Here is a 13302-nt window from a genome sequence, read left to right on the forward strand (position 1 = left end):
GTAATGACAGTTTAAACCGTTTCGACGGTGGCGGTGTAATCGCTGTCGCGGCTGGTTTAGGCTTTTCGTGGTGTAGAGCGCCAATAATTTCCCCGGTGAACAGTAATCCTTTCCGCATGCAGCCTATAAGCTCCGTGTATGCGTGCGGTCTCCGCACGCAATACGCGTAATGCATTTGATCCGCGCTAAAACGCATTCGGATGCGGCTCTGTCGTTTCATGCGCTTACGAACTTCGGCCTCAGCAAAAACCCGGATGTCCGTGTCTGAAAGAGAGACAGGGAGAGTGAGAGAGTTTCCGATGAGTCTGGAAAATGACGATTGCAATCGCTATAATCGGTTTCGTATTTTTAAAGCTTTACTTCCATTAGCTCCGCTCAAGCTGTTAAGCTCGTTCTATCAAATAAAAGAATTAGTGAGATATATGTATGTATGTATACATACATATATATCTGGTAATGTATGTTAGCCCAATTTTTTGATAGATTTATACTGTCAGGAAATAAAGCTTTGTGCTCGATATTGTATCCAGATTTAATATGGATGATAAGCAATGTATGAAAGTGATTGAACTTGTACTCGGAGATTTTCGGATGGATTTGTTACAATATCATCGGAGGGGAGTCGTATCAGGGGCCGAAACGTTTGGAAATGCTTTCAACATATAGCTTCAACTATTATCCTCGTGATTAATAACCACGTCATGACTTGACTCCGACTTAATCCTTGAGATGGTTCATATATTCCACAACATTTGATTGCCCGTGGAAAATGCTATCGACAAATTATTCGCCTTTATTTCGCGTCGGTGAACATTATTTTCTCAAAGAAAATATTGTTCAGCTGTATCTAAAAAATATTTCATTATTAAGGGAAGATACGTAGAAGATGCATCATCTTCCAAGGGACTCGGAAAGTTCGACAAGTTCTAGGATTCCGACAAGTTCGGAGTCGAATCCATATACGAAATCTCCATTTCCTTCGTCTCGCGACACATTACAGTGCGGAGATCGATCGTTCGAATTCCAAGCATGGCGTACAAGCGAATCGCACGGAAGTGAAATGATGATGTTTCGAGAAAGAATCCTCCTGCTCTCTCATCCTGATGTCGACCTCCGCCGTTCGTCTATCACTCGATAGATCGATTCTCGTCGATGAGCATGGCGAGTAATACCAATCGCGTCACGAAAATCACGCTTATGTCGCGAGCATATAGAGGAAGAAGAGAGAAAGAGAGAAATGAGCGAGAAGTGAGGGTGGTTGCGGGGGTGGCATCGAGTTTGATAAATGACGCGGACTCCATTTTTGCCAGCGTGGTGTGAGTGACTACGCCCGACGTAATCAACCGTTGTATTATATAACGGGGTGACTTCCCAGATTAGAAGGGTCGAGCGATCACTCCGTGAAAAGAGTGCGTAACAAACTTTGAGGGCGTAATCAAATTTGATCGCGGCAGAATACACCTACGATGCTAATTAGCGACGAGTAATGGCTCCATATTTTGCGAAGGCAGAGAGGAAAAGTATAAATTTTTAATATCATACTCTCGATGAAGAAGCCTGTAATCGAAACAGGTTTACACTGTACTCCGCGAAAAACAACATATTGTTTGCGATTATTTTCTCACCATTCTTTTAAAGTCCGATATATTATACGCTTTTTAAATGAAAGCAATCATATAGTGGAGGCTAGTATTAAGTCTATCGTCAAGTAGAGTTCAAAGTTCAGAGCATAAAAGTTATACAGACTATATTCAATATGCACTTACAATGCGTAACGGCGCAATTATCAAGGAAAGAATTAACGGGGCGATAAGACACATGTACATGGCAATTATCTTAAGGAGCATGTGTTCAAAAGTTTTTGAAAGACGTGTGAGCGGCTAATGCCTGGCTAATATCCAACGTGCGTGTATCGCGTGAAGCGAAGAACCGAGACGGAAATAATAATGTCAGAGCTTAATTGTTACTCTCGGTCATGCTGGCTGTACGGTTACTTGCGCACAATTTTCTTATTATCCGTTAATGATGCAAGAAGTCCCGGAGCGCGGCGCAAGTGCGCATAAAACTAGCCATTACGACGGCCGCCTTTACAGCACTTAATGCTAGCCACCGCCGCCACCGCCATCAGAATAGAGTCGCGGACCTCGAGTCACTTTTTGCGTTCATTCGACATTACACTTTATACCGTCATATACCACGATAACTAGTTCCACACGCTCGTAAAATCCCGCCGTCTGCGAATAATTATTTTTCATCGATAAAACGCTTGCTACTCGCTCATATCGCGTTACAATAATTCGGCTATTTTGCTCACTTGCCGAACTACCGTAACGTTTACAACGCCCAGTGGTGAATTCGCTGAAATGGTAGATTGTACAATAGCGACATTCGCAAGGCGGAGAGATACACCGCTTCCGAGAAGAGGCACTCCCGCATCCGAGATTACACGAGAGAAAAGTTAATCTTAATAAACGAGGGCAATCAGGAGAACCTAGACGAAGGTGGTTGTCGCCACAAATGTTCGGCGCATGCAAATGTGCTCTAAAGCTAGCAGCGTTTCGTCTGACCCACCCTATAAGAATTTACATACCGTTGGCTCTCTCCACGAGCCACCGTCCGCTCTTTCTCGCTCTTCGGGTCCAATCCGAAGCCTTTTGTCCGGCGCGGAATGTCCATCAACTTTTTGTCCGTTGAGGACGAGTAAATAGGAGAGTCAAATGACCAGACAGGGGCTTTAAAGGCGGTGAAATAGGGCTAGCGGCCCTTTTATTTGCTGATTCCATGCGGATTGTTTCGTGATTTAGCATAAATGTTTGATTAGATTCACCCGGCGAATTCGGACTCGATGGGTCGGAGGAATTCTGTTTGCATGAAGCGCCGTCAATGGCCATCCAATCGAGCGCGCGTAATTGTTTAACGACCAAGCGGCCCTCTTCAAGATCCTATAACGTGCATAAGAATAGCTGAAACCCTATAATCGATATTTTCAGCGATAACGACTTCTTGAATTTTAAACGACCGCGTAATGACAATTCTTCGATAATAATCTGAATAATCCGATGATAAGCGGATGACGAGAAGATCACTTCTCGATCGGTTTGCCAAACGTGATTAAGCCGGGTCGCCGTCCGTTTGCTAAATTCGGTGTCATTGAGATCTCGAGATCTCGTAAGGAGAGACGATAGCGTATGCGAATCAACGCCGATATTCAATCGGTCAAGATAACTCCTTCAGTATGGAGAATTCAGTTAGTACGCTGGGAGTTAGATTGGGCCATCAGTTTAGACAATGGGAGCTGGTTGTGCGTTTAAGGTAATCCCTCGTGAATGGTGTGTCCCTTTAGTACTTAATACATTGTCCGCTCTGATGGCCGTCCTTTATAACGTCGTAGGGCACACCCTGAACCGTCGTAGAGGCACCCCGCCGTTGAAGATGGCCAGCATTAACACCTATTTACCATGGGCGCTACCCGAGAACCCTCAACCGTCAGCAACGTTCGTCGGAATTCGACGAAAGATAAATAAAAGCGTCTATGCAACCGGGGATTATATATTACGTAAATGACAGTGACTGCTCATGCAAAATGATCTAAACGAATAAAAATAAGTGTAATTTGTATTTTGGCTTAGAAACGAGTTGTCTTGAATTATCTGAACGTCCAACTGGAAAAATAGTTATTTTGAATCACTAAGCGTAAACTATTTTCAACATCCATTATGTGTCCATTTACGTCAAGTTTAAAGTCACTACTGTCACGGTTCTTTCGTTTCTGTTGTTCTCCCTAAGGTGACCGAAGAAAGAACAAGCGCTTGGAAATGCATTTGACGTCGGGTACAAGCCACCGTTTCTTCGGTCAGTCCCTGGGGTGCGATAAGGTTCTGGACAAATGACCGGTCAGTCAGGACAGAAAACTACTGGCGGGAAAATCAGCCCTCTAAGTAAATTCGTATCAACCCCCGGAGACGGAGGAGAGAAAGTAAGACAGGGGACGAGTGATCCGTTATACGAGATTACCGAAGTAAATAACGGGATCTCTCTTTCTCGCCGGATGGGGAGAGGAAGGCGAATCGCATTACGCATAACCAAATTTCGGAATAATCGTGGTCATGCTCGCGAATCGTATGATCCTCGATCATTCATGCTCCCGTGAATCTTTACCCATCGTTCGCGGATCATCGCCCATCGAACCGTCGCGTCGCGAGAATCGCTTAATGTCCATCGCATCTTTTTATGCAGTCAGAGGAAAAAAAGCGTATATGTAGGGGAATATTTGCTGCCGTCCATTTGATTTTTCCCGTCCGTTCCGATCCAATTACACGAGAAAATCTGACGCACCGTTTATGAAGTGTCCGGAAGAGTACAGAAAGAAAAAAAAACTCTTCCGCCTAAAATGCCGTCTGAGGAATTAGATGGATTACCGGTCTTGTGAGCTGCAGGGTCCAGAAAGTCGATAAGATACATCCGAGAACGTATTTGCTCGATCGCCGGAGAGCGGAACTTGACGGTAGATTTCCTCCGACGACAAGATTAAGTAAGTGAAGAGCTCCAAATTACTTTGGAGATGGATTTGTAAAATGGCATGTAACAAGGCGAGTGAAGATATTTTTTTCGTAATGCATATCACTATGTGGAAACTTCTTCATTGCAAAATATTATTTCATATTTTAATCGCATTTAGATACTTTGTGCAATTAAATTTAATAAAATTATAAAAACGATACTTCAAAAAAACCGTATCGTAAAAAAATTAAGTTTATTGGGTTATCCGGAAAGTTTGTGCCGACTAACTTATATAATTTAATAAATGTATACTAAAATTTAAATTTTCTGCGTTTCAATTTTCCTTCAACATCGACACGAACTTTCCGGACAACTCAATATAAGAGATTTATATATTGGTTATAAAATACGAGTATTTTATTTATACAATTCTTTTCCTAAATATTTGTTTAAAATCGAAAAAATATCTAATAAAAAATATTTACAAATTGAAAGAATTTTCATGGCATCACAGAAAATAATCAAAGGTAATCAAAGATAAAAAAAAACAAATAATTATGAGAGGTATTATAAACTTTCAATTCTAGCAAAGAGCAGATATAAATATTTGAACGGGAATGAGAAATTATTTCCAGTTAGATCTCGCATGGGTAATAAGCACTAATAAGGAAAATATTTCATATCAATTCATCGACATAGGAAATATTGATTTCTTTTCGTGAAAACTTTAAAACAATCGAAGGTGAAACAAATAATTTTGAGAGATATTGTTAAAGTCCGTTTCCAGAAAAGAGTGGACATATAATCATTTGAACGGGAATGAGGAATCCATTCACTTTCCATGTCCGGTTAGATCTATCTTCGCTCGGATAATAAGCACTAATATCGGAAAATATTTCATGTCAATCCACCGACATACGAAATATTGATTTTCTCTCGTGAAAGCTTCAAACTCTGCTTCATCACCCCTTTCCCGCCATTTGCTGCTACCAATATGCATTCAAACCAGAATTCCATGTCACTCGCCGTGTGTCGCGAGCTCGTTTCGACTCCGCGAGATGGATTAATTAATCAAACTAACTCGTATGTTTGCGAGATAAAAAAACAGTCTGCGCGGTCGATCAATGTTGATGAACAATTGCGAACTTATGATAATGATCGTTGCATTTTCACCATCGCCGTTCTTTCTGATGATATTAGACATCTCCAGGCATCTGGAAAGCGTTAAAAATCATTTAAACGATGCTTATTTCACATCCAATATTGGATTGCGAGGGAACGTGACAACATTGAACGTGGATCCATTAGGGGAAATGATATAATGGTCGAAAATTATTTATGAACAGTAGATAGGTATATCTTCGTTAATCTTGCACATCACATTAGCGATGGAAACATCAAATATACGTTTATGCTTTCAGTTTATTAATAAATTTATATATATATATATTATGCGCCATTATACACAGAATGATCACAGACAGAATTATGAAATATAAAGAGAGAGACTTGCATCTATTAAATAAAATTATAGTTATCCATGAAAACAAGTTATATGATAACAAATGATGCCAATCGTCATAAACGATCGTATATAGTTGCTGTTGTCACATAAATACATGACAAGACAGTGTTGCAAGACAGGACATACAATTTATCGTTTTGAACGATTCAGTGACCTAAACGTCTTCTTTGTGCCCAGGTCGAGATGACGTATGTCGACCGCTAACCGTGTTCGATTAGGATCGACATTCTCGGATGATAATTTATTTATCTTCGCGTATGACAATCGAAAGACTGATCGGTCCTGCCGGTGTAGGTTGCCGGAGAGCAATCAGCTACCAACGAACTTCTGACTTTCCTTCTATAAGCGAGCGTTCATAAGCATTTGAATGGGCCAATCAATCACGTGGCTCCTCTCCTTCCTTCCCTCCGCTTCGTTCGTTCTGATGACGTCACACTACAGTCATCCCCTATTAGTGGGGTGTGATAGCGAGCAGCTCGTGCGCGGCGGGTCGCAGAAGAAGGACGGAGGAAGGCAGAGGAAAGCGGCGATGGTTGACAGTCCCATCCGAGGGGGGTTAGTAATTATATATTCCAAGGGTGTCTCGCCGATCAGTCAATGTTTCCGCTGCAGCTCTCCGACAATGGACCAAAGATAGAAAAAGCTTATCTGTCACCGTGCGCATACTTCCTTAGGGGATGGAAAGCGAGACTTTTAATTCGCGCCGCAATCGCCGTATCTGGCAATGAAAAATTAAACTATCTTCTTCGATTCGACCGTACAAGAGGGATGTTTAATTAGTCATGCTCAACATGAAAGATACAGTCTAATCGTAGGATTTAAACTAGCAACGTCAAAGAATTGTGATGTGATCCTCTCTCTCTAAATCTTTTTATCATTCCCTAAAAATTATCTCAGACAGTTTCTACAAGAAAAGAACGATTTTGCTGGAATATTTAAAAATTTAGCTAGATACAGATCTGAAAATAATTGTGTTAGATCGTCAAAATAATTATGTTAGAATCTCAAGCATGATGAGCAATGCTACAAAAAGTTTTGACATTCTAGCATCTAATGATTTGAGCATCTTACATAATTCAAATAAAATTATGTTCAAATCGATATCTAACATTTTAGATATGTATTTCAACAAAAGCGTTATTTCCGTGTACGATTAACACGTGCAATTGATTCTCAGAAATAAAGACGGAGACTAAATAAAGTTTAAGATTGAAACTTGTAATATTTCTTTAATTCAATGCACTTTCTGAATGTCGTACCTACGTTTGTTCTTCATAAAGCTCACACGACAAGTATGCCAATAATAGTATTTGATGTTAATCTGGCTTTGAGTGCGAGTTCACGCGACGGTCGCATCTCGAACGCATGAGCGAGTTGATTAAATTCAAACACCTCGTAGCTCGAATACCGGAACGAGCTGATGTCGACGGGAGACCTGCTATGTGCGTGAGTTCAAATATGCTCATATCGGTCCCGCTCAAAGGACTGAGGTAACTCTCGCTGTCCGACAATAGTCACGCATGATAATAGCATACCATCCGAACCCCTCGTGCAGCCTGACAACGTCCGGTCGTCTGGAAGGAGCAAATACCAAAATCGTCAGATCGACTCGGGCCGTCGGAGCCGCGCATTCTCGTAGCTACTGCTGAATTCTACACATGTGTGATTGCATTATCTATCAATGTATGTGAAATGACACATTTAGGATGATCATATGTACATAATCACAGCCTGATCATAACTACCGATATAGACTCAATTTAGAAGAAATGTCGGAATAGAAAGTTAATTTTATTCTTCAAGTATTTTCAAGAAATTATATTTAAAGATAAAAACGATACTCTACTAATCTCTATTTACTTTTCAATAATAATATTTATCTAATATTTAGCTATCATAAATTTTATATTTTATACTATTATTTACATAGCGTGATTTGTGATAATAATAAAAAAAATTAAGGCCGACTTTAAAAACTCTCGATTGCGTAGACTTATTACCAATAAAATCCCTAGAATTAAAAATAAATTATTCGAGTCAAGATAAATTCAACCAGCTTTTGTGAAGTCCAACGGATTGTATTGTCGAGGGAAAAATCAAAAACAAGCCCAATGATTTTTACGATCGTTTAAAACTGTAGTTTCGCTGGAGAACGGTCCCGCGTGTTTTCGCGTCCATCGCGTCGGCGCTCGGTTAACATATCGTGACGTTTCATCTAGTGAATCGCGAATGAACATAACAATCTCGGTTCACTCGCGATTTAAATAATTGCGCATATGACAATCCGTCACACACGATGGTTTATGCTAGTCTCTCTTTCTCTCTCTCTCTTTTTTTTCTCCGCTCACGAAGAATTTCTCTGCTGTATGAAGACTCATACAGCAGTCACGAAAATGTCGAAACGACGTAGGTACGATGCGTCGCGTCGCGTAAGAGCAATCTAAAATCTGTCAGGGCTTTGATCGATGCGCGCCGTTCGCCATTTTAATGCCTATCACCCGACAACAAGCCTCACGTGAAATACGAGTTAACCCCCGGGGCGTTCTCACCCTCATCAAAGTGCGATCATCCCTCGAGGAATTCAAAACGGCATCGGCGCCGCCGTGTGAAAATGTTTAAAACCATCGCCCACAACCCTGAATTATCGGGAATCATTATCGTATTTGCGGTACCGCTCGCACGCGTCTCGTCTATTGATTTTTCCTAGACCTGGAGTTCAGGATTAGAAAAGCCGTAAATATAAGGGTGACAATCTTTTCAGATAATCGCTATTGCGTGAAATCTTTTTAGTTACATTGTGTTGATATAAATATATGCGTGTGAGAATAACTCATTATCTTTTTCCTTTTATTAATTCAAAACGTGATTAAATTGATAGAAAGTAAATTTAGATATTCAAAAATTATGATATCTGGCGAATAAAAAATTAAAATGAACTTTTAGATATTGCTATCAGAAAAGTGCGCATTATTAAGTGACATCTACAATAAAATTTTAAGACATAAAATTAAGCATAATTTTTAAAGACATAATTGACTAATGTAAAGAGAATAATCGACTATGATTGGTTAATTTTTTATGCTTAACTTTAAGTTTAAATTTTACTCTTTAAAATTTTATTCTAGACGCCGCTTTTAGCCTTATTCGATAAAAATGACATGTGGAGCTCCGAAATTACTCAAAGAAAATCCTCGTGTGTGAACGAAACCTGGGATAATCACGAAAATATTATGGTAACCCGATTGACCAGACCGCGCTCGGATACGGACAGTACATCGAATTATCGTTAGGTGGAAGATAGGATTTACCGGGCCGCTGGAAAAACTCGGAAAATCCAATGAAGGCGGTCTAATCCTAGTGGAGTCCTACGGCAGAAAAGCGTGAGAGCGCAAACTAATGACGATTTCATTCGCCAGGAAAATTCGAAGCGACGGATGCTGTTCCGTGAAAAGCATAACATAAAACAAGCCAAACGCGGCTATTAAAACGCTATGAGCATGGATCGCGTTTCGACTGGGCAGATGAAAATTTCATTCTGCGTTACTTGCTAAATTTCACTTAAATCACACCATCGTTTCGATATGCCTGTCGCAGTGCGCGGCGTAACCGAATTTTGCCACGTGCCGATTACATTTGACAGAACGACAGCAATGCGTTGAAATTACACGATGTCGCGCGCACATCGATTTAATAATTCCATCGAAGGGTCCTAAAAATCGAATGTGAACGTGTAACTGATCCATTTTCGCGTTATCTCTTTATGGAGCTGCATTCGCTGTATATGAGATTCGTTGTGATTGCATTTGCGTCGCAAATTGTTGCAAACAACTGTTTATGAATATTCCATATTACAGCAAATTACATATGTATTATTAGATAATACACATTCTTGTACAAAATCATAATCATTTATTACGTGTTATTGCATGAGACATACTGCAATTCGCTATTCGCAACGAAATTTAATCGTCCAATTACGCTCGATTGAGACAATGGCAACAACTGTTTCATGAGGATGCGCGTCCCTCGGTGAGGATTTGATGGCTGAGGTACGATGGCAGAAATGGGGACGGAGCAGAGTAAAAGCGCAAGAACGGCACAAGGGCGCGACATATTTTCTGTAATTCACTTATGGAGGAAATAAATCCGCGTGACAGTACGTGCCGGCGAGAAAGATGAGTCCCGTAGATTTGATGGGGCGAATGCCTCGAGACACTCGTAAAAGACGCATCCGCGCTGGCGAGCATAAAATTAGAAGAATGGACTTAAAAGGATTTGAAAGGATTGTCGCGCACGTTCCCTTCCCTTTTCGCTGCCTTTAGCGAAAATCTCGTCTCCTCTGCTGCCCCTCGTCTATCCGTGTCGCTCGTAGAAAGCGTGGATATAGTTCGAGTTCCGAGTGGATTGAGAGTACGCGATTCTCCTCGAGCGGAGCGAATGGGGATGGCGGCAGAAGGAAAACGGTGCACGCGGTAAGAAGAGAAACGCATTTTGGCGTTTTGCGAAAGCTGTCGGGATGCACCCAGCATCGGAACGGGAAAACAGTTTTCCTCACGGGACGAAGCCCGGAGCAGAAAGTTCCAAAGAGAATGATACCTCCTGGAAAATGTATATTATCGCTTCGAGAAATGGCACGCCCGTATCGTCTGGTGTCACGCGAGCGTACGTCTGTCTTGTAGAAGGCTTGTAAAATTTTAAGAGAAAGCACAACTATGCGTTATGCGACGTATGTACTTGGAATGAGAGTTGGGGAGAGAAAAATGCGAACAATGAGTATCTCTGATATTCGTTATAAAGAATACGTTAGTTGAAATATTCCACTCTTCAAAAATAAGGTAAAATAATATTTATCTTAACTCTATAATTACTCTTTAAGGTAAAATAATATTTTATCTTAAAGAAATTTAGAATTTGCCAAATATTTTATGTAGATACACAATAAAAAACATTTTATGTTTCTGTTAAGATCCAAATTAACAAATTTTCCAATTGTACCTATAATGTTTCATTACACACACACACACACACGCGCGCGCGCGCACGCACACGCGCGCACACACACACACACACACACACACACACACATACACACACACACACACACACAGAGAGAGAGAGAGAGAGAGAGAGAGAGAGTGTGTGTGTGTACATATATATTCTTTATATAATCACTTTTCAGTGAGTTATAATTATTTCAAATAGAAATTAAATTTGAACATTATTGAACATTAAGTCCGAACATTATTTATTATTTAAAAATATTTACTTTAAGGAATTAAAACATTTACTTTTCGTCTAATTTATATTAAAATGTATGTACATATTAAATTATAATATATGTCATAGTAACCTCGGCTGGCAATGCGAAGGTTGCCATATCGGTAACGAAATAACAGGGGAATGAGCCCTTGCGTAAGCGTATACTGTTGGTGACATGTCGGCGAATCTGTACCGCAAGATCAGGTGCGACATAACTTGGTACTCTTTTCACCCCTGAACCCGAACCTTCAATTTGCGACAACAATGTTGCTAAAATATCTTCCCTTTGAAACCTGTAGAAAAGTCCCAATTAAAATTCTATTAATTTATTAATGTTAAGAATCGTATCTTATATAATAGTATCGGTTTATGGAAGCATTTATCTAAATTATTTGTGTTTACCTAATAGCCAAGTGCACCAAAGTGTGTCCAACGTCAAACGCGCTGCTTCTATTGAGGAGCAAGACCTCAGAATGCGTCAATTGGCGGGCAGGATCGCCACCGCTTGCCAGGTAAGCTTCAACAGGAGTGTTGTCACCCTCTACAATACCAAGACAAGCGTTTAACCAACACCAATCAGTGTGGCGTCTTAACTGCTTCAATCGACGTTCATAATCACAGTTATTCGGAGATTGAGGAGTTGACAAACTATCATTCCGACTCTCTGCATATCTATGTGGGCCTCTAAAAAGTTAAAAATAAGTTATAAACGAATTAAATAATTTATTAACAGAAAAATATTATATTATATAGAATAATATATTATAATAACGCATATTTGTAACTCAAGAAAATATAGTCAGAAATATAGTCAGAAATATAGTCAGAAATTACATGTATTTAAAATAAAATTAAATTTGATATCATTAATCTTTAAATATATTTCCTCTAAATAAAATTTGTATATTTTCTCTGCAGATGTGAAATATAAAATATTAATTTAATCACCTCCTTCCTATCGCTAAATTATCCTCTCTTTGTGTCTGATGAATATAAGGTGCATGTGGGGGCGATGGTAAACCTCGTTGACTATGTTCTCTCTCGGGACTCGGTAAAATCACTCCTACATTTCCGTGTGTCCCCTTATCCCTTCTATCTTTCTCCTTCAGATGACCGCACATCACGCATTTAGTCGCCTTGGGCCAGTTCTCGTAAGTACATACATGACAGGACCATTTTTCTGGATGCATATTGTACAATCTTTCCGGATGGAGATTAATCGGCGAGGGATTCAATTGGGAATTCGATCCCGAGTTTGGTGGTCCATCGGCCAATCGTAGTGGTGCTAAATGTTCATGTAGATTCGATGCTAATGAATTGACAGACTGATTAACCGGCTTCCGGTTGCTACATTGTACGCACCGCGTTGTATTTTGATAATTAAGATAAGTGCACATGCTGCAAGCCCACTTTCCCGCCGAAGGCAGATTCTGGCTATAATTTTGCGAGGTGAAATTATCCGTAGGGCTTATCTGGGATACTGGACCAGAAGCGACGTTGGAGGAACCTCTTTGAGGGCTAGGATCTCGAAGACGATAAATATCTTCGCCCAGGAGAGGCTTGGCACCTCTGCACATGGTGCATTTTAAAGAAGAGGGCCAATTCTCATAAGTGCAGTATTCGCAAGTCCATTTCTGTTCTGTTTCCTCGAATCTGCTGGTCATCTTCAATGGATGGAGAAATTAATTGATGGAGCTTTTGGTCTCGTTGTTGCAAGAGATGCAATATTTCTCGATGTGGAAGAAAAGTTGAAAGATGACGTTGAAATGTGCACTAGACATTAAATATTTTTTTAAATATCTTAGTTGAATTTTCTATGCTGCGCAGCACAATCTATTTGAGACCAAGTAGGAGATTTGTGACCAAGTATGGTTTATAGCCCAGTATACGCTATGTGATTAGCATTATGATTGATTGTAATTAAATAAAGCTACTAGATGTGCCAATATAGACATTAGTGGAAGAACCTGAAAAAAATATTAATATTTATTAAATATATTGTAAAAAATATAAATGAA

At 40.0% G+C, this 13302-nt stretch overlaps 1 protein-coding gene across 1 annotated transcript; it reads right to left on the minus strand.

Moving 5' to 3' along the window:
- Positions 1 to 2675: 2675 nt before the first annotated feature.
- LOC108690835 (ubiquitin thioesterase trabid-like) lies at positions 2676 to 13247 on the minus strand. The gene is made up of 4 exons (XM_018198347.1): positions 12233 to 13247; positions 11687 to 11968; positions 11376 to 11577; positions 2676 to 2942 (listed from the first exon to the last, which is right to left on the minus strand). Exons 1-4 carry the CDS (start codon positions 12946 to 12948, stop codon positions 2676 to 2678), a joined length of 1467 nt encoding a protein of 488 aa, XP_018053836.1. The 5' UTR covers positions 12949 to 13247.
- Positions 13248 to 13302: the final 55 nt, after the last annotated feature.

Source organism: Atta colombica, unplaced genomic scaffold (genome assembly GCF_001594045.1).
Source record: "Atta colombica isolate Treedump-2 unplaced genomic scaffold, Acol1.0 scaffold379, whole genome shotgun sequence".
Taxonomy (NCBI): domain Eukaryota; kingdom Metazoa; phylum Arthropoda; class Insecta; order Hymenoptera; family Formicidae; genus Atta; species Atta colombica.

Coding starts and splice junctions, on each gene's coding strand:
- LOC108690835 (XM_018198347.1), bottom strand. CDS start 12,948: ATGACCAGCAGATTCGAGGAAACAGAACAGAAATGGACTTGCGAATAC. Junction 11,578..11,686: donor TTGGTGCACTTGGCTATTAG/GTAAACACAAAT, acceptor ACTTTTCTACAG/GTTTCAAAGGGAAGATATTT. Junction 2,943..11,375: donor CCTTCGCATTGCCAGCCGAG/GTTACTATGACA, acceptor TGCACGTTATAG/GATCTTGAAGAGGGCCGCTT.